The sequence below is a fragment of the Puma concolor genome, chromosome A2 (assembly GCF_028749965.1).
Source record: "Puma concolor isolate L17-30 chromosome A2, mPumCon1.1.hap2, whole genome shotgun sequence".
In the NCBI taxonomy this organism is placed as follows: Eukaryota; Metazoa; Chordata; class Mammalia; order Carnivora; family Felidae; genus Puma; species Puma concolor.
Genome location: NC_141668.1, coordinates 168,222,942 through 168,244,114, shown reverse-complemented (window position 1 = coordinate 168,244,114; position 21,173 = coordinate 168,222,942). Strand labels below are relative to the sequence as shown.

Here is a 21,173-nt window from a genome sequence, read left to right as displayed (position 1 = left end):
TGGCACACAGACACAAGCAGCCGGCCGGTACCGGAAAGGGTTTTAATCATAATTAAATAGTCCATATATGCCAGACTCCGTGATTAAGCCATAATTGAGGTCCTTGGTTCCAGCCGCTCCCGAGCCTCCTGGGGGCTCAGCTGCCCAGAGTCCCCAGCCCTGGCACATTTTCGGCCTGGACGGGGCCCGTGAGTGCCAGCAGCGCCCGGGCTGCGGTCACCGCTCCACCGCCATGGCCTCCGCCTGCTCCTCGGGGAAGGCGATGTTGAAGATCTCCCGGTAGTGTTCCACGAAGTGGACCTCCAGGCCCTCGGTGATGAAGGCCGCCAGGTCATAGAAGTCCTTCTTGTTCTCAGCTGGCAGGACGATGCAGGTCACTCCAGCTCGCTTTGCCTGGGAAGGAGGGGACCGCCGGCCAGGAGGTCAGGGCAGGCAGTGGGACGGGGCTCGGCCCAGACGGCCAGGCTGCACTGCATGAGCTAGCTCACAGATCAGGAAACTAAAGCCCAAACCCCATCACTGGTCTCCGTACCAGGAACCTGCTCTCCCAGAGCCCCACTCTTCTGGATTAATCCAGTCACCATTGCTTTACCTTTAGCGGTTTGGCACAGGAGCCTTACAGAAACATGCATTTAAGCGCTTCTAGGCTTAAATGGTGTACATCCCGGCCTGCTCCCTTGTCCTTTCCTGGGCCCTGGCTCACTGGGAGGGCCCCTCAGCCTGATGAGGCCCTTGGAGGACAATGGTTCCCATCTGTCCCCAGGCTCCATCCAGGAATACGGCGTACCTTCCACTCACAAGTGAGGAAAGGCCTGGAGAGCCTCCGCAAAGCCCCCTGCCTGAGATGGCCGTCCGTCCCCATCTGTGGACACCCTGCCTTCTAGGCAGGTGGGGGGTAGGGTCAAGGTGGGGAAGGGAGCGGTCCCTGCAGAGAAGTGGGAGTCCCAACACAAGAAGCCCCGGACCGAGGGTCTGGTCGGAGCAGACCCCTCCACCCCCCAGAGGCCCGTGTCCCCTGCCTTCTGTGCATCTGGGCGCTTAGGCTGGAGGGTAGCAGATCCTACCTGCAGTGCAACGGGGGAGGGGGGGACGCTCACCGCGATGGTCTTCTCCTTGATGCCGCCCACCGGCAGGATCTTGCCCCTGAGGGAGACCTCGCCCGTCATGGCCAGGTTTGGTCTAACTGGCCGGTCCGTCGCGAGGGAGAGCAGCGCCGTGACGATGGTGCAGCCGGCACTCGGGCCGTCCTTGGGGGTGGCGCCCTGGTGGGGAGATGCGGGCAGGGGGTCGGCAGGCGGGACAAGGCGGGGGCACAGGCGGCGGGGCCGCCCCCGGAGGCGGGAGGTGGAGCCTCACCTCGGGCACGTGCAGGTGGATGTGGGAGGTCACCAGGTAGTCGTTGGCCGGGTCGTGCTGCATCAGGAAGGCCCTGGCGAAGGTGTAGGCGATGCGAGCACTCTCCTTCATCACGTCCCCCAGCTGGCCTGTCACCTCCAGGCTCCCGTCCTTGTCCCCCTTGCCGTCCTTGTCTCGTGGCCGCCGAGGGGAGGTCTCCACAAACAGCGTAGAGCCTCCTGAGAGACCAGCACGCAGAGCCTGTGAACTCTGGGACCCTCGGGTTCTAGGGACCGTGGCTCCCCCGACCCTACCGCTGGGGCCACCTAGCGGATGCCCCTTCGTTAACACCGCCCCTTCCCTAGCTCGCCCGGGCCTAGGGCCTGCTCAAGGCCTGCTCATCCCATGCAGCACCTGCACCGGCCCCACGGCCTAAGGGCCGACAGACGCCCGCCCTCTTGCCCGCTTGGCTGGTGCGGCCGCTTAACTGAGGTCCAAACAAGCAGACTGATTCACGGTTCAGAGCCTGCCTCTCGCACACCCCAGCCTCCCTGTTGGGCCAGGCAAGGTCACCGGGACCCCATCTCCGGGGCTCCCCAAGCAAGGGGAGAGGGCCTCCCGTCAATGTGAATAAAGCTTGTGCGAGGATATTGCCACCTGGCGGCCGCATCTTTTTCCTCCTCGATCAGCCCCTGATCCCTTGGGACTCCCTTCAATGCCAGTGTATCTTGGGGGGACGCCAGCTGACCGCGCAGGAACCGGTGTGAGACGTTCTCCAGGACCCCCCCACCCCACCCCACCGTCCCGGGCTGCTCACCCATGGCAGTCCAGGCCAGCCCCATGACCACGCCGGGGGGCGTCACGTCATACATGCGCTCCACGGTGAACACGGGCTTCCCCACAAAGTCCTGCAGGTTCTCGGGCGTCACCTCCACGAGCTCGGCCTCGCCACTCACAATCTTGTAGGCAGACTTCCGTAACACCTGGTGGGGGGGGGGAAGGCAGCAGGGTTGGTGCGGCCCCCACCCCGCTGGTCTTTAATCTTTAACATCATGGTAAAGTACAGAAAATGAACATTTCAGCCATTTTTAAGTTTACAGCTCTGGCATAAGGGCATTCACGCGGTCGTGCAACCGTCCCCAAACTTTCCATTTCCCCAAACGGAGACTGTCCCCATGAAACGGTGACTCCCCTCCCCCTGCCTCACCCCACCCTTGGAGCCCACTATCTACTGTCTCTGTGGACGGGACTCCTCTAGGCACCCCGGTGAGTGGGGTCACGCAGGACGTGTCTCAGGGTTGGCATCCGGTCCTCACGATTCTCCACCTGCCTGGCCAGGCCGCAGAGCCCGCCCCTCCGCAACCCCTGCCGGCCCGCCCGGCTCACCTTCTCCACCTGCTTCTGCAAGTTGCGCACGCCGCTCTCCCGGCAATACTGCTTGATGAGGAGGGTCAGCACCTCTGGGGACAGCTTGGCCTTGCTCTCATCCAGGCCACACAGGGCGCGGGCCTGAGGCACCAGGTAGCGCTGGCAGGGAGGGGGACGCTGTCGTTAAGACCCCCAGGGCCTCTCCTGCGGGCCCCCGCTTACCCCTGAGCCTTCCCAAGACCCCAGGCTGCCTAAAGATCACAGAGGTGGGCCCAGCGCCTGCCCGCACGGAGCTCTCGGCCCCCAGTGGGTGGCTGGGGGACAGCTGCCCTGGGAGGCGACCTCAAAGCTGAGACCTGAGGGTAAGGAGCCAGCGAGGCTAGGACGGAGGGAGGCGGGAAGTCTGGATGGAGAGCACGGCAGGCGCCAGGACCCCACACGTGAGCCCGCAGCTGCCCAGCCCGCCGCCTCCGGAAGCTCCCGGGTCTCTGCCCAGATCCCAGCCCTGCCCTTCCTCCAGATGTCATCTGAGATGCCACTTCCCCAGGAAGGTTTCCCTGATCCCTGGGCTCAGCCCACTTACACACTGAGGACCTGTGAGTCAGGGCAAGCGGCCGCCACCCCGAGCACAGACAGAAGTGGGGAGGTCGAGGGGCTCCCATGTCACCCACAGCCCAGCCCAACTCCCGCCACACAGCGGTCATGGGACAGTCCTGAGCGCCAACTGGAGGAACAGGAGGGGAGACACGGGGACACAACCACACACGTCAGTACATCTGCTGACGTGGGTTGACCAGAAGCCTCTGGGAGTCCGTGTTCCTCTTGTCATTTTAAAGGTTCAAAAGCAGCTCCGGCCCAGGCCCCCAGGCTGCCCCTCCTTGGCCGGGCGGAGACCCCAGTGCCCCTGTAACCACCTCAGCCAAGAGCTCCTCTTGCCCACCTCCTACCCCAGGGGAGAGGAGACCACGGTCAGCCCCTGACGGCTGTGATGGACTCAGGGAGAAACGTGCTCAACCCCTTTCCACAAAGAAGACGCAGTCAGAAACCGAGACTCCCGTCCAGAAGAAAACCTGGCTCTCTGCTCTGCTCAACATCCTCCAAGGGTGTGAATCCAGTCTCCAGCCTCGGAAGACTGCTAACGTCTAAGAAGCGCACAGAGCCCCGGATCCTGGGCTCGCCTGGGCCTAGGAAACGCGTTACGCACGCACAGAACTTGACCCAGCCGGCAGGAAGACGGCAGCTACGCACCCACACCCACGGCTGCAAGCGTGCAGGCACGGAAGCTGGCTTCCGAGGGGCCCAGAGCCCGCACTGGGGACAGATGCGCTGCGGGACGAGGCAGCAGCACGCTCACGGGGGAGTTTGCTAACAGAGCTGAGCACACAGCCCCAGACGGTGCATGGGTCCCCCGCGCCCTGAAAGCCCCAGAGACCGTGTTCTCCCCAAGGCTGTGCTCACGGGCTTTCTCTTATTCCTGTTCTGGGGCCCGAGACAGTGGGGTATGAGGAAAAATCTGGGGGCGCCCGGGTGGCTCAGCCGGTGAAGCGTCCGACTCCTGGTTTCGGCTCAGGTCACAATCTGGCGGTTTATGAGTTCAAGCCCCACGTCGGGCTCTGCGCTGCCAGTGTGGAGCCTGCTTGGGATTCTCTCTCCCTCTCTGCCCCTCCTCCCCCTGCTCATACTTGTGTGTCTCTCAAAATAAACAGACCTTAAAAAATTTTTAAAAGAAGAAGTCTGTCCTTGGTCTTGGACCCCAGGTGCTGATATAAGAGCTTCCCAGACCCTGTCGTTTTCTGAGTGACAGGGTGAGAAGGACAGCTGTTGGGATCTATCAGCCCCTTTCTGCCACACCCGAGCTCGTGCCAGTGAGGTGGCCCCTGTTGAGGGCCAGAGGACCCAACCAAGGGGGTAGAGGGATGGGACTTTCAGCCTCACCCCTGACCCCCAGGGAGAGGGGACGGGCTGCGAGTAGAGTCCATCACCAGTGACTAATGATTCACTTGATGCACCTAAAACAGCCTCCGTAAACACTCTAGGCAAGGGAGCCGGGTGAATTCGGACTCACTGGGTGGTGTGGGAGGGTGGCGCACCCAGGGAGGGCACAGAAGCCCCTGCCCCCTACTTGGCTCGATCCAGGGAGGGCACAGAAGCCCCTGCCCCCTACTTGGCTCGATGTATCCTTTTTGGCGGTTTCCTGGCTGTATCCTTTCCAATAACCCGGTACCTAAGTAAACCTCTCCAGGGTTCTGTGAGCTGTCCTAGCAAATCCTCAAACCCAAAGAGCAGGCCGTGGGAACTCCAGATTTACAGCCAGCTGGCCAGAAGAAAGACCTGGAACGTGCAACTGGCATGTAAGTGGGGCAGTCCGAGGCACCCAGCCCTTCCCCTGCGGGGTCTGACCTGAGCCCAGGCAGGACCAGGATCTGACGGGGGTTACCGGACACCCCACCGGAAGATGGGGTGGCACAGGGAAATGCCACGTTGGCGTCAGAGCTGTGCGGTTACACGGTTCACAGCAGGCCCCGCCTTGCTCTCGGCGATACCTCACTGCACAGGCAGGCAGATCCCGGCCACCCCCTCTCCGAGCAGGGCCACTGTGGGCTGTCCGCCCCCCTCTGGTTAGGTGGCGGGCACTTAGCGGGGCTGCCGCTTTGGTCCAGGGCTGGGCGGGGGTCCCAGCCTCACCTCTGCGATGGCCAGCTTCTCCTGGGCCACGTAGCCAGACACGTTGATCATCTCCATCCGGTCCCTCAGCGGCTCTGGAATGGTCTCCGTGACATTGGCCGTGCAGATGAACAGCACCTGGGGAGGCGGCAGGGAGGTACTGGAGGATTGGCACCTGCCGCCCCCACCGGGCCCAGGCCCCCTGCAGGACACACACCTTGGACAAGTCCACGGGCACGTCCAGGTAGTGATCCAGGAAGTTGGCATTCTGCTCAGGGTCCAGCAGCTCCAGCAGTGCTGACGAGGGGTCCCCCTGGTAGCCCCGGCCGATCTTGTCCACCTGAAGGGACAGCAGACGGCAGACGGCTTCGGCCCCTTGTCCAGCTCCCCGTGTCTCCTGACCAGACGCCACTGGTGGGAGGGCGCCAGGTGGGACCGGACTGCGCCCAGGGGGAGGGACGGGGCCGGCCCAGAGTGGAAGCAGAAGGGTTCCCCCGAGGCTTGATCTGGGACACTCTCCACCTGGTCAGCATTGCCCGGAGCTCTGGCCCAGGAAGGCCCGAGGGACAGCGTCTGGGGAAGGGCACCGGGAACGGAGGCCACGCTGCCCTGTCAGCTCTGAGCCCGGCCCCGTGCCCCGCCCTTCGTCCGTGCGCACCTCGTCTATCAGGATCAAGGGGTTCTCCGTCTTGGTCTTCTTCAGGCACTGGATGATCTTTCCCGGCATGGCGCCCACATACGTCCGCCTGGGGGGCAGGGCACAGCAGGAACGGATGGCACCTCACCGGCCTGGGGCTGGTCACGCCGGCACCCGCAGGCCCAGCTCAGAGACAGGACCTCGGCGAGCCAGGTGCCCTCCAGGGGCCGCAGTGGAGGCAGAGCACGGTCACCCCAACCACCTGTTCGCCCCAGCAATGGGAAGGCCGCCCCGCCTACCCCCCCACCCCCCCCCCCAACTCGAGGCACAGACACAGACTTGAAACCAGGTCCCTCTCAGGGCCATCCCCCCAGCCAGCACCTCCTATCCAGATGGTGAAACCCAGCCCACAGTGCCCACCTCACAGAGCAGGGAAGGTCAAGAGCAGCCAGGTGCCGGCAGCAAACGTCCCCCCTCCCAGGTCCTCCCCAATGGCAGGCGCAGCATGGCCTCCCAGGCCTCGGGGCCACGGCGCCCAGGGCCTGGCCCCAGCTGGCGCTTGCCGGGTGTTTCTTGGCCATCTACTTGCTCTCCTGTCCCAGCTCAGCTGCGGGTGTCTGGCACTCACAGAGCATAAAGCAGACACGAGCCCTGTGTCTGTGAGGTTAAGGCCCGGCAGGGCAGACAGATGGTCGGCCAGGTAGAGGAGGAAATCACGAGGCAGAGAAACTTTATCCACACTACAAAGACAACAAAAGGATGGGGGTCCTGCAATGCCATCTCAGAGGCACACTACTCTAAGACGGGGATAAAGGACGCTTCGGGGAGACGCCCAGAGCAAAATAAGTGAAGAGGCAAACTGTGTGAGTATTCGAAGGAAGTTTTCTGGGTAAGAAAACAGCCTGTGCAAAGGTCCTGGGGCAGGGGCAGGACCAGGCCCAGAGTGCTGGAAGCCCATATGGCTTTCAGAGTAGAGTGAGTGAGGGGGAGAGAGGGAAGGGAACAAACAGGGCAGGGTGTGCTAGGCCTTCCAGGCCTCAGTGTGGATCTGGGCTTTTACCCCGAGGGAGGAGGGAGCCCTGGAGAGCTGTGGACAGAGAAAATTTTGCTGCTGTTACTAAAGGACAGCAGCAGAAGTTCCCTTCCTCATCCTTGTTTGGGAATCCCAGACGGACATCAATAGAGAACACCTGCCTGCCCTCCTGGGCCCCTTTCCCCCAGTGACTCACCCCCGCTTGTCACAGACCTATACTTGTTTGAAACCTCAGCCAAGGCCCCTTCGCGGCCTGGGTGAGTGGTCCTTGTCCACACTCTTGGGCCTTCTGAACCAGGGGCCAAGGGGCCACCAGGGCCTGCCTCTGCCTCCCCCACCCAGCTCAGACTCCAGCCCCGAGCCAAGAGCCGGCACAGCCGCCCCTCTGCCTTTGGGGCAGGCCCAAAGGCCCCACGCCTCCCGGGCGCCCTTGCACCACAGGCCCTCACTGACTCCTCGCCCGGCACCGCGAAGGCCTCATCCACTCCCGTCCCCCAAGGCCCTGCCGGACTCCGGATGCCTGCTCTGAACTCCTGGAGCTCCCGAGATACTCGTACACCTGTTACGCCTGCGTCTCCCTAAAGAAACTGCTCCGAGAACCACCCTCAGCAGGGGCTGGCGTGGCGGGAGGCCCCGGGAGAACACGACATCCTGACCGCCCTGACGGAAGGTGCCATGCACACGGCCAGGCAGTTCTGACACCCCGGACCCAGGATGGCAGCCGCTGCCTGGGCCTGGCGAGGGAGCAAAGAACCAAGAGCCGTGCCGAGACCTCACCGGTGTGCCGCCCCGTCCTCGCTGGGACGACCACCTCGCCCCTCGCCCTGGCCCACAGTCCCCGGTCCTGGGGCTGAGCACGCGGCCCCGGAACTCTGGCCGCAGCACTGGGGGCACGGAGTGGGCGGACGGGAGCTGGACCCACCGGGATATCTGTCCACGACCTGGCGAACAAGCGCTGGAGGTGGTCCGCCCTCCCGGTGCTGAAGGCGAAGGCTTTGAGCCCACGTTCGAGCGGCTGCACTCGGTCACGTTACCGCAGCGCAAGCACAGGGCCCCGCGCACCGCTGACGCCCCCTCTAACACACAGGAAGAGAGCCGGGGCGGGGGAACGAAGCCCGACAGGAGGCCGGGCCTACCTGTGCCCTTTGATCTCGGCCACGTCGGTCATGCCGCCGACGCTGAAGCGGAAGTACTCGCGGTTCAGGGCACGGGCGATGGAGCGGGCGATGCTGGTCTTGCCCACGCCAGGCGGACCGTAGAAGCAGAGGATCTTGCCCTGGGTGGAGCCTCGGAGCTGGCTGACGGCGATGAACTCCTGCGGGCAGAGGTGGGCTCCCGTGAGGCTCGCCGCCCTCTCTGCAGAGCAAGGGGCCCAGCCTGACGTGGGCCTCAGCACCGTCACGCCGCCTTGCAGGGTTCCGGGGGCCGCGGGAGGGACAAGGCGTATCCCAGAGGGGCCGAGCTGACTGAAGGGTCACATGCCCCGGGGAGGGCAGGGACCGACCGTGGGGGACACGGCACCAGGCCCGGCTAGTGTGTCCCCTTCCTCCCACATCCTGGACCGTTCCGATCCTCTCTCTGCTCCAGCCACAGCCTACTGGCCCTGGGGCCAGGTCCGTCTGTCATCTCGGGCACTCTTGTCCCCCTCAGAAACCGGAGTCCCCTGGAGCAGGGAGCCTGGCCCAGACTGCCCTTGCCGCCTCCAGCCGGAGCCCTCCACATCTCCTTCCTCACCGGGATGGGGGTGAGGGGGGTGGTCTGGGAGGCAGGGGGGTACAGGGGGGCGTCACTGGGATGGGGTCAGGGGGGTGGCCTGGGAAGCAGGGGGGTGCAGGGGGGCGTCACTGGGATGGGGGCGGGTGGGGGTGGCCTGGGAAGTGGGGGGGGGAGGGGGGGTGGGCATCACCGGGATGGAGGCAGGGGGGGTGGCCTGGGAAGCAGGGGGTACAGGGGGGCATCACCAGGATGGGGGCGGGGGGGGTGGGGGGACGGGGGGGGCCTGGGAAGCAGGGGGTGGGTGCGTAGGGGCGTCACTGGGATGGGGGCGGGGGGCGGCAGCCTGGGAAGTGGGGGGGTGCAGGGGGCGTCACCGGGATGGGGGTGGCAGCCTGGGAAGTGGGGGGGTGCAGGGGGCGTCACCGGGATGGGGTTGGGGGGGCGGCCTGGGAAGCAGGGGGGAGGTGCGGGGGGGTGTCACCGGGATGGGGGTGGGGGGTGGCCCGGGAAGCATGGGGGGGGGGGGGTCACCGGGATGGGGGCTGGCCTGGGAAGCAGGGGGGGGCGCGGGGGGTCTCACCAGGATGCGCTTCTTGACGTCTTCCATCCCGTAGTGGTCCTCCTCCAGCACTGCCTGGGCCCGGGCCAAGTCCAGATTCTCGTCGCTATGCTTGCCCCAGGGGATGGACGTCAGCCAGTCCAGGTAGTTCCGAGTGACGCTGCCACGGGACAGACCGGGGCTGGTGAGCGTGGCAAATCCACACTGCCAGCGCCTGCAGAACCCACTGCGCGGACCACACTGAGCACCTCAGCCGGAAGGGCCGCCGACCGCCTGGGGAGGCCGTCCCGGCATAGTTCCCAGGACAAGCGCTTGGCCCATTTCCCAAGCCAGATGTGGCGCGCACAGGGACTGGTCAGAAGCCTGTACCGCGGAGGTGGCAGCGGTAAACGCGAGACAACCTTACCCAGAGCAAGTGGGAAATGGGACCGGCCGGTGGCAGGTCAGCACGGCCATGAGAGACCCCCAGGCTGGGAGCCGTGTGCCCACCGGACAAGGCCGAGCCCCCAGGAAGACGCGCGGACCTCCAGGCCCTTGGAGAAATGCCAAAGAGGGCCACAAGTAAGCACCGCTTTGGGCCGACACCCCAGGGTTCAAATTCCCGTCCCTGTGTACCAGCTCAGAGGCCCCGCGCTCGCTGACTTGACTTCTCTGAACCTCAAATTCTCCAGCTGGGAGACGGAGTGACAAAGAAGTCTGTTCCGCCCAGGGGCACCAAGACAGGGCCGTCATACGTCAAGCGCTTCTCAGGCACCCACCGTAGCCAGAGTGCGCCCAAGGGACCCGACCTCCCAGCTTCTGGGTCTGGGCGGAGGAGCGAGAAGGGGCCGCCCGAGGGTGGAGGTCACGTTGAGCACAGCCCCCAGGGTGCTCACTTGAACTCGGAGGAGTGGTTGTCCAGCAGGCCCAGCTTGCTAAGCTCCTCGTCCACCACGTCCATGACGTGCTTGGGGACCACAAGCTCCTTCAGCCGCTCGCGGAACTTCTCCTCGATGGCGTCCTTGTCCTCCTTCTCCAGGCCCAGCTCCTTCTTGATGATCTTCAGCTGCTCTTGCAGGAGATATTTGCGGTGCGTCTGCTTGATCTTCTCTTCCACCTGCAGGGCCCAGAGGCTACGGTCACAGCGCACGGGAGGGAACATGGGCGGGTCTGCAGACCCACGCGGGCCGGGGCGGGGCCGCTGCTTCCTCAGGACACGGGACGAGGAGAGTCCACGAGGCCGCCTCCAGCTCCCCCCACCTTGAACCTAGTCTCCCTGAGTGGGGCCCCAAAATAAACTCTCGGTGCCGGATGAGCAAGCGATTTGCTCTTTGATCCCGACCATGACCCCAGCGCACCTCCCACGGGCACGGAGCTCCTCTGGACGGACAGGGCAGCAGGCGAGGGCTCGGAGGCCGGCCGGGCCCCAGTGCCACCTACAGCCCCCACCCCTGCGTCCCGTTGGGGGTGCGTTAAGAACTGCCTCGTGGGGGGCAGGGGCAGCGTCCAAGGGGTGCCGTCAGTGAAGCGGCCGACGTCGGCTCAGGTCATGATCTTGCAGTTCATGGATTCAAGCCCCAGGTCGGGCTCTGTGCTGACAGCTCAGAGCCTGGAGCCTGCTTCCGATTCCGTGTCTCTCTCTCTGACCCTTCCCTACCGTGCTCATTCTCTCTCTCGAAAATAAGTAAAAAACATTAAAAAAAAAAAAACAAAACCCAACTGCCTCATGGGGTGCCTGGTGCACTAGGTCAGAAGAACATGCAACTCTTGATCTATCTCAGTGTCATGAGTTCAAGACCCACCCTGGGGGGTAGAGACTGCTTAAATAAATAAGCGTATACGTAAAAAAGAATTACCTCGTGTTGATAACTAAGGGTTAAAAAATTTCCCAGTTACAGATGTGACGTGGAAGGTTTTTCTCAAATAAAGCTGAGTGGAAAAAGTCACTCAACTGTGAATGGTGAGCAACTGAAAATCCAGGCAGCCCACAGATTCACCCGCAATCGGGAAGGTGGGCTGTGAAACGCAGAGTCGTGGGGAAACCGATTTTCAACCTCTCCCGGGCCGGTTCCCCATTCCCAGCATCTCCGCGGGACTCTGTCCCGACGGGGAAGGTCCCAAGACCACAGGCTCCGGGCTCAGCTGCCAGGACCGGCCTCAGGGTTTGGCGCGCAGAGCCTCCCAAACCGGCGGCCACCCCGCACGCCGCCACCCTCGCCGCAGAGGCGAGTCGGCAGCCCAGGCTCACCTCGCGCCCCAGGCGCTGCTGCAGCTTGCTCAGCTCAAACTCCTTCTTGAGGAGGGAGAGGGCCTTATACAGCCGCTTGGGGATCTGCCGAGAAAGGGAAGACGCGGGCGACGGTCAGAAGCCGCCTCTGTGCCTGAGGGTGGGGGGGCAGGCACCTCGCAGACGGGGCGCTCACAGGGCGGACCCACCTGGCCACACCAAACCCACCGGAGGCGCGCGCCCTCGGACCTAACATGCCCAGTTCCGCGAACACCTCCTACAGGTAAACTGCAGGCCCGCAAGCTGTGGTCCAGAATGTTCGTAGCGGCCAAAGACTGGCGGCGAGCCGAGCACGCCACCCGGTGAACACAAGGCACCGCCCGCAGGGCCGCCAAGCAGCCACGAGAGAACAGGGACCCGTGCAGAGGGGACGTGAAATCGGAAAGCGGAGCCGCGGACAAGCAGAGGGCCCGGGGGACCAGGGTGCACTCACATTGGTCTCCTCCAGGACGTCCTGCAGCTCGTGCGACTCGGCTCCGGTCAGCGCGGCCCCCATGTCGCTCAGGTAGATGGGGTTGTCCACCACCCTCTGGCCCGCCTGCATCATCTGCAGCACAGACTCTCTGGAGGGGACAGAGGCCCCGCGGGGACCGCTGCAGCCGGTGGCCCGCATCCCCTCTCCCCGGCAGCACAGGGCAAGGCCCTGGGATGCTGAGAGCCGGGCGGCAGGGTGAGCGAGGCCACCCGTCCCAGAGCCGAGAGACTAACGTCCCTGTGCCCAGACCCAGACACGAGCCCCTCCAGCAGCCGTGTGGTGCACCCCGCCGCCCCCCCCCCACCCCGGCCCGCCATGAGATTCTCTCCAGCCGCAGCTGATGACAAAAAGGCTTCCGACCAAATCCAAGCCCTCGTCAGCACAAAGGAGGCAAAGGCCCCGGACTGGGTAGGCCACCCCCCTCCCCCCGCCAGGGTCCCCTTGCCGCAGGGGAAGCAGGATCTCCTCACGCAGGGCCGGGCCGTGCCACGAACCCCCGCGCCAGCAAGATTCTCTGTCAGGACGACGCTCTGAGAAAGCTTCCCGCCAACCCAGTGGCACAAAGAGGCAGGCGACCCCAGCCCGGCCCCAGGGATGGGGGACGGTCGGCCGTACACTCAGACGGCAGAGGGGGGCCGGAGACCAACCTGTAGAGCGGGTTCAAGGCAATGATGTCCCGGATGGTCTTCACAATCTCGGCGGTCAGGGCCTGGCAAAGGGGGGGTGGGCGGGGGGGGGGCTGCCGTCGGTCCTGGGGCCAGCAGGGGCTGTGGCCCAGGCCAAGGATGGCCTCAGGTGCCCAGGCGCACGGCCTGAATCCAAGTCCCAGGGACTCAGGACCCGGGCAGGAGAAACGAAAACCAACACCTATCTCCTCACAGCATGCCGAATCCTGACCTCAGGACGAGCCGTTTTGAGGGAAAAAGAGGGGTGGGGGCTTCTTTATTCCCTTATTTCAAGCACGATCCCCCTTCTCAACCTCAGCACATCCTGGTCTGACTTCTGTCTGGGGACGTGCCTGTGATTCACCAGGGCTCCCAGCCTGCCCCCTCCCAGCACCTTGCCCCAGGCTCCCCGAGGCAGAGGATCCCCCCTGCGGTGGACACGATGGAACAGTCTAAGGTATAACGCCCAGAACCTCATGATTTCCAGAAGGCATGGTTCCCAGCACGCCACACCCCAGCGAAGGCACCGGTGGGCACCGAGAGCGGCCGCGTCTCTTCACCACAAGCACGTGGCCCCTAGCAAGCTGACCTTCCAGAAAGGACCTGCAGAAGGCAGCTAGAGGCCCACGGTGCCTGCAGCCCCGTCAAGTCTCCCTGATCTGTCCCCCGCAGCATCTTTGAGTTTGGCCCTGTCTCTCTCCCACCACACGACCCTTGTAGGAAACTCGGAGCTGTGCTGTCAGTCTAGCAAGCGGTGGGAGCTACTCGCACTCAAATAAATTAGCGCCAGACGGGACTGGACGTTTCCCTCTAACCATGGGGCTAATGGCGTGGAGCCAGAGAACATTTGCACCACCACAGGGAGCTCTCCAGGACGGGACAACACTGCTCCGAGCGCCCCCGTGTGGCTCGCGGGTGTGACAACAGCAAATGCAGCCCCTCCCGGTACCGGGGGCAGGCGTCACCAACAGACCGCAGGACCCCTTCCCACCAAGGCCAGAGGTCCCCCCAGAACTCTGTTCAACACCGCGCTGCAGGCTCAGACCGAGGCCGTCGGCTGCGCGCGGCGTGTTCTCGGGGAGACCACGCGCATGTAAGCTTTTCTTGTTCGTCCCCACCCACTGGCGGGGGTCACCCTGCCTCTAACACGCCAGAACAGGTGGAAGGACACGTTCTGCCACCCGGACAGCTGGCTCGCTGCTGGCAGGCCTGTGCCGGGGGTCAAGGTGGCCAGAAGGCTGCTGCTCTCCCGTCTTGAAGCCACGGGGAATGGCGGGTGGGCCCTGCTTCCCTCCCGAGCACCCCGGGCTTCAGGGGAAGGAGCCAGTACGGAAAGCAAGGCTGAGGGCTCCCGCACAGGAGACACGGCTGGGGCCGGCCCCAGGTTCAAGTCCTGCCGCCTTCATGAGCAGCTAAGGGCCCAGAGCATCTCCTTTGCCTTCTGGATGCCAGTCCTTCCTAGGACTTCTGCGGGGGGAGTACATTTTGCATCCCGCAAGAACCCGACGACCGCGACAGGATGGAGCGTCGACGAACACCCACCCCGCTCAGGGGAGCTCCCTGGGCAGCTGCCCGCCGTACCTTCACTTCTTCCGTGACCTGGAAGTCCTCGTGGACGACATTCTCCACCTCCACCATGAGCACCTCGCCGGGGGGAGCCGAGGCGGGCTCCACCATCACCTCCATCGGGTGCCCGGAGCTCAGGCCCTCCTCCGCCTCCTTCTTGCTACGTTTCGGCTTCCTGCGGGGCTTCTGCTTGTTTTCCGCCTCGGCCTCCTCCGGCTCCACCTCCAGCTGTCTGCTGATGTGAATCCTGCAGACAGAAACGAGGGCGGGGTGAAGCTGCCGGGGTGGCTACAGGGCCAAGCTGGGGACCAAGCTGGTATCTCAGAACCCCAAGACCGGCACGGCGCCCCCCCACCCCCGACACCGCGGGCCTCCAGCTGACCCGCCCAATCCGTGCGCACGCCAACACCCTGCTGTCCTCCACGAACATGTGACGGGTGAGCCAGCGGTGACCGGCTCTGGGGCCCACCTCAAGCCATCAGCTCAACCAAGCAGGACCTCTGGGACTCCGTCTGCCCTCCCTCGGCCCCAAGCTCACCGTACAGTGCTCCTTCGTGCGGTTCGGGCCTCGATTCGAGGGCACCTCCGCCGAAGCCCTCCCTGACCACTCCACGTGTGGTCTGTCCCCCATCTGTGCCTGCCTACCGTCACCCCGTCCGTCTTTGCTTCCCTCCAAAAGCACCCACCACCATCAGAACTCAGCCCGTGACCTGTTTGAATGCTCATGCCCTCCCCGCTGGGGAGAAGGGGGTGCTGGCCTCTTTCTGCCCACACCCGGGTGCCCAGCAGACACCAGACCCCAGGGGTCGAGTGACACATTGAATGCAAACGTGCCGTTCCACCTCTGGGCCCTCTCCTGTCACCCACGCCACCTTCCCCAGAGGGCGGGCCTGGGAGCTGGTGGGCGCGGACCCCACCCCCGGCTGACATCAGCAAGTTGCACAGAGCTGCCTCTGGAGCCCGTGGGACCCACTCCATAAGGCGCCTCGTAGGCGAGGACGGCACTCAGCAGCCACCCCAGTTTTTATTCATTTTGGTTGCATTCCCCACCCCTCCCCCCACGAATCCCCCCAGGAGACAGTGGCAGCCACTTTCCCGAAAACAGCCTCTAACATGAGCAGATGAAAACGGGTGTGGGGCTCCGTGCGGTGGGAATGCCAGTGGGACCTTTCACAGAATCAGTGCATGGAGCACCCCGCTTCCCCGAGTGTGTTCTGGGGTGCTGCCTTGCAGACCCCAGACAAGGCTCTGGGAGAGAAAAGAACCGGGAACTCTCGCTTAGACAAAGGCCGAGCACCTTCGATGAGGGGCTATTTGCAACATTTACTACGTAATGGCACAGGACTCAGAAGTGTTTCCCACGTGGATGTGACCGTGACGCTCCTGACGAGCACCTTGAGGACCGATGCTCCTTGGCGCACACGTGAAAACTGGACAGCGTCCACCCAGCCGAGCTGGCACATTTTTCACAATCAGCTCTGGCCGAACAAGGATTTAAGCTGGGCTCCCCGCTGTGAGCGGCCCTTCAGCAGAGTGGAGGTGGAAACCACACCGCCCGAGAAGGAAAGGTGTCTGCTCGAGTGAAATACGACAGTGCTAGGCTGGATATCCAGCAGGACCTGCTGGCTGACGCAGACAGGGCACCGGAGGAGAAGTATCCCCAACTGGGAACATCTAACACCCAGACGCACCCAGACAACTTGCTGTCTGTACCCGGGATGCTTTTGTGAATAATGTGCATGAAAGATACAGGTTGTCACTGATCACCCACGCTGCCACTCCAACAAGGGGACTCCGAGGAGGGAGGGATCCAGAAGTGATCCATCTCGGCCACCTGCCGTGGCAAGCATTGGCCCAGTCCCTGCCGTGGCAAGGCGACAGGGCTGAGGAAGAAGGGTGGTCCGTGCTGGCACCTGGGGGCACTCGGGGCCTCTCTTCCTGCCCCATCGCACGCACTCGGGGCCCCGCACCTTCTGTGTCCCATGACGATCATGCGCAGCTTGTCCCCGAGGTCCTGCATCTCGTGGATCTGGACAAACGTCCCCGTGTGGTAGACTTCATCCAGGCTCTCGACCACGTCCGACTCGTTGCTAAGGGACAGGGACACAAAGGAGCGTCGGCACGGGCCCTCTGATTCTCGGCAGGCTGCCTCGGACTGAGAGGGAGGAGGAAGAGAAGCACCCCTACCAGCCGCAACTGAAAATGGAGAGCAACCGCCTCGCTCCCACAGGTGCTCAGGGCCCAGCAGGGCGCCTGCTCACCGAGGGCCGCCCCTGGCGGCTGCCGACGAACACAGGTGAGCAGCTCCTGGCCAGGTCGGCTGGAAGGGCAGGCCCGGACAGAACGGATTCCATTGCACACCTCCCACTACCGAGCCTTCGAATGTACCTATAACTCAGAAGTGGAGCGGACTGCCACCGAGAGTCCAGGTATTTGCCCACCTAGCCCTGCGCTGAAGCGGCCTCACGGGTGTCTTTAACGCTTAGGGTCCTGGAGGTTAAAATCCACTCCCCCTCCCCGCCTCGCATCTTGACAATGCACGAGGCCAAGTCTTCAGCCTAGACTAAAAAGTATGCTTGGCTCTCAGCCTTATGCTCAGCAGGTCAAAGGTCAGAGGTCCGGCTACTCTAGGGAGCAGGATTTGTGGTGAGCTACACTCCACGGCAACTTCAACGAAGGAGTGAAGGAAAAGTTACACTTACTTGTCATCTCTCTTTAGAAAGACGCCGGCATACGGCTGGGCAAGACGGACCTTCCTTCTTAGCAGCTCAACCAACTTCTTATTTTTAACCTAGCATGACAATGACCCCAAAGTGAAATGCAGGTTTCCTAACTGACATTTTGACAGCAGCTCTAGCGTTTTCTCTATCATTCTCGGGGATATGCTAAAAGCCAAACACACAAAGGCGTGGGACAGATTGGCAGGGCTGCATTCCTCAGTGGTTTCCGCTGCTTTCTAAAGAAAAGTCAAGGGGCGCCTGGGTGGCTCAGTCGGTTAAGCGGCCGACTTCGGCTCAGGTCATGATCTCGCAGTCCGTGAGTTCGAGCCCCGCGTCAGGCTCTGTGCTGACAGCTCAGAGCCTGGAGCCTGTTTCAGATTCTGTGTCTCCCTCTCTCTGACCCTCCCCCGTTCATGCTCTGTCTCTCTCTGTCTCAAAAATAAATAAATGTTAAAAAAAAAAAAAAAATTTAAAGAAAAGTCAAAGTAGCCCAATGGCGAGAACCAAGAAAGTGATTTAACATCCCATTTCGGGGCGCCTGGGTGGCGCAGTCGGTTAAGCGTCCGACTTCAGCCAGGTCACGATCTCGCGGTCCGTGAGTTCGAGCCCCGCGTCGGGCTCTGGGCTGATGGCTCAGAGCCTGGAGCCTGTTTCCGATTCTGTGTCTTCCTCTCTCTCTGCCCCTCCCCCGTTCATGCTCTGTCTCTCTCTGTCCCAAAAATAAATAAACGTTGAAAAAAAAAATTAAAAAAAAAACAAAACAAAAATCCCATTTCAAGAGTTGTTTCAGGGGTAAAATGTCTAGACTATTATGATTTTATCAATGACAGAAAATCAACACTGAACGCGCATAATTCAAACGTGGCCCATCCCACAGGCTGGTAACTTCCTCCAATTTTCACTGAAAGGATTTCCCAATCCCATCTGTACCCTTTTCATCAACGACTGAAAGCTCCAGAATGACAAGACATTATCTTGATGTCATTTTTTTAAATTTTTTTTTCAACGTTTTTATTTATTTATGGGACAGACAGAGACAGAGCATGAACGGGGGAGGGGCAGAGAGAGAGGGAGACACAGAATCGGAAACAGGCTCCAGGCTCCGAGCCATCAGCCCAGAGCCTGATGCGGGGCTCGAACTCACGGACCGTGAGATCGTGACCTGGCTGAAGTCGGACGCTTAACCGACTGCGCCACCCAGGCGCCCCTCTTGATGTCATTTCAATGGCAGGGAGAGGGCTAACGTCTTCTAGGAAACATCTGATGGGCAGGAGCACAGACATCTGTAAGGCTCAACTGATTTCCATCCAGCAGACATTAAATCCCACACCAGATTACAATGACAGTTAAGGGCCCTCAAACTTCAGCCTGCACTGGAATTCCCTGGAGGACTTGTTAAGACAGACAGCTGAGCCCCAGCCCTGAAGTTTCTTGAGGAGGCCTGGAGGAGGCCTGACAATCTGCACTTCAAACAAGCTCTCAGGTGATGCTCATGTGGCCGGTCTAGGCACCACACTTTGAGAACAGGGCTTTAACTCATCCCTTAACAGGGACTCTTACGGTTCAGGACTTCATCACCTCACAGATGCACCTTTCCCAGGGAAAAGGTCCAGGACAGCCAGGAGGGGTACATGGCCCACCAACACTTAAGAGCCACCGATCTATACTGAGGGGACACACGACTGGGGCACATTGGCCACATACAATGTCAACCACAAAAACACGAGTAGATGGAGCTTTGCCAACTCGGTCCCATGGAAGTTTCTCCAGTTTGTCCTCTGCTAATACCTGCTGCATTTCAGCCCCTGTCCCATCACTGACCAGGTAACAACGACAGAAATACAGGGCATACCCTGTGCCAGTCTCAGGCTTTCCACAGCAATTCATTTAACCCTCCTGGCTAACTCCGGGGCGGGGCAAACAGAATCTCTTGGAAGAATCCTACCTCTGGGGACAAGAGGCATTTGCCACTTTGCAGGGCCAAGGGGACCCTACCTGGTGAACACTCCTGGCCCCAGAGGTCGGCTGGGGTTGAGGACAGGAGAAAGGCCCCCAGGGCAAACTTCTGAGAGCTCAGAAGAATACCTCTTCTGAGAAGAATTCTCAGAAGAATACAGGAAACAGTAGCACCAGCTTCTGACTGAGATAGAAGGCTATAGCCCTGACAAAGGTGAACTCCCCTCCCCCATGAGCTCTGAGAACTGAGGTACAATTATGATGCCCATTTTGCAGATGAGAAAATGGAGGCCCAGAGGAACAGCTTTCTGAAGGTGAAGGAGCTTGGATGGTGGAGCCAGGATATGAATCCACAGGCTCTGGGGTCTGCAAGTAACCGCTACTCGAAACCAAAGAAGGCCCTCGGAATAGCTGCTCAGACACCTCAGAGGAGGTGGCAGGGGCTCCTTCGGTCCTGAGATTTGTTTAGCAGAGACTAGAGTGTAGGAAAAGGTTGGAGATGAACGCAGAGGCTGACTCATTACATGACCTTGCTCGGACAGTTAACAGATAACCATTTTCCACCACAAACTCTAACCTCCACGTCATTAAAAGAAAAAAAAGAGAAGAAAGAAGGCATTCGGGTCCTTTGTATTCTAAAACCTCAAGTTCCTTGCACTCGTGTTGCTTTCGATTACATCACCCAGGTCCACCCTCCCCACCCCCCATGGCTCTTAGTCTGAAATGATCTTGCTTGCTGTCTCTTCCATCAGAACACAAGTTCCTTAGGTACAGGAACTGCATTTGACTTGTTTGTTACTGTATCCTCAGTGCCAGCTACATAGCAGGAGCTGAAGAACTCTCTACTAAACGAATAAACCAAGGCTGCGCTCCTCTGAGAGCATCCTTCCCCCTAAATCTCCTGTACTCTATTCCTGACTCTGTTACCCCTATAATATGTATTACCTTCCGACATACAATTTATTTACTAACCTGATGTATTGCCTTTTGTATCCCACATTCTAGTGGGATAACCTCCAAAGGCAGGAATTTTTATCAGTCTTATTCACTGCTGTATCCCTAAAAACCTCACCTGGAATGTGGTAAGCGGTCAAAAAATGTTTAGGAAAGGAATGAATCCTGATCCCAAAGAGGCTCCTAGCTAGGTGGCACCCCCGCCCCCCCCCCCCCCAGCTGAGAGTGTTACAAAACATTTACCCAAACGCGCACAACAGTTCCGGTCTTTCCCAGGATCGGATTTCTACGACTGGGTGGGACTCTAACTGGGCAATCCTAAACTCAATCTGAAAGGGAGAGGAATCTGGCTCCAACTCACCAAACTAATGAGAAGTCAAGGACACGAATTCCAACTTTTAAGAAGCTTCATGCGTGGGAAAAGTTGTGAGGCATGAAGGTGCTGCTAAAGGATCCCTCGGTCCAACCCGCTGCTTGCAGAGGTGGGGAAATGGAGGTCAAGACGGGGGCGCTCATTACCTCGATAATCTTGATGAAGCGCGGGAACACCGGGTTGCGGGTGACGGCGATGAGCGGCAAGTGCGGGAACACGTCCGGAATCGTCATGGGCGTCAGCGCCGTTATGATGGGGCCTTCCCCGCCTCCCGAGCTGCTCCCCGCGCCCGCGGCCCCATCCTCGGCACCGCCCTCGGGGGCATCCTCGCCGCCGGAGAATGCGCCACCGCCGCCGCGGCTGTTCGCCTCCCAAAGTCCCCGCCACTGGCTCGCGGCCGCAGGGCCTCGGCCCCACAGCGCCCAGGGAGGCGAGGCGTCGCAGGCCCGCCGGCCTCTGGGCAACCACGCTCCGGCAGCAGTTGGAACCCGCCCCCAGGCGGCGGCCAGCAACGGCCGCCGCAGCGCCCAACACCGCGCCGCGCCCCACAGCCGCACGCAGCCTGTGCCCGCCGCCATGGCCCGGCCATCCTGGCGACGCACGGCACTTGCGTCACTTCCTCTCGCCCCGCTAGTGCGCACGTGAAGCCCGGCGCGTGCCTGGGCGCCGGCGGGGGGCGTGGAACCAGAAGCGACGGGGGTGGGGCTTGCAGGAGCGTGGGGCGGGGCCCAGTCTTCCCGCTACATTCCCTCCCCTCCCCCGACCTGCCAGCTGACGCGCTCAAAGCCTTTTTGGGTCACGTGGGGGGGGGGGCGTTGGCACGCTCCAGGGCCCCTGGAGCCACTAGTGCTGCAAGCGCACCTGTAAGAACTTGTAGGGAGCCCCG

The 21,173-nt window shown here is 61.7% G+C and overlaps 1 protein-coding gene across 1 annotated transcript; it reads right to left on the bottom strand.

Moving 5' to 3' along the window:
• Positions 1 to 28: 28 nt before the first annotated feature.
• On the bottom strand, positions 29 to 20,896 carry LONP1 (lon peptidase 1, mitochondrial). Its single transcript, XM_086699357.1, has 18 exons — positions 20,434 to 20,896; positions 16,987 to 17,075; positions 16,255 to 16,374; positions 14,300 to 14,531; positions 12,701 to 12,762; positions 12,012 to 12,141; positions 11,540 to 11,623; positions 10,188 to 10,408; positions 9,334 to 9,472; positions 8,174 to 8,352; positions 6,026 to 6,113; positions 5,585 to 5,707; positions 5,389 to 5,505; positions 2,722 to 2,862; positions 2,153 to 2,318; positions 1,357 to 1,574; positions 1,098 to 1,262; positions 29 to 393 (listed from the first exon to the last, which is right to left on the bottom strand). Exons 1-18 carry the CDS (start codon positions 20,863 to 20,865, stop codon positions 217 to 219), a joined length of 2,883 nt encoding a protein of 960 aa, XP_086555483.1. The 5' UTR covers positions 20,866 to 20,896; the 3' UTR covers positions 29 to 216.
• Positions 20,897 to 21,173: the final 277 nt, after the last annotated feature.

Bases quoted from the DNA above. Each gene is read 5' to 3' on its own strand.
- LONP1 (XM_086699357.1), bottom strand. From the start codon at position 20,865: ATGGCGGCGGGCACAGGCTGCGTGCGGCTGTGGGGCGCGGCGCGGTGT. The intron at 14,532-16,254 runs GTGCGGGGCCCC...TTCTGTCTGCAG, and splicing joins ATCGTCATGGGACACAGAAG to GATTCACATCAGCAGACAGC. The intron at 2,319-2,721 runs GTGAGCCGGGCG...CCCCCCCACCAG, and splicing joins TGCAGAAGCAGGTGGAGAAG to GTGTTACGGAAGTCTGCCTA.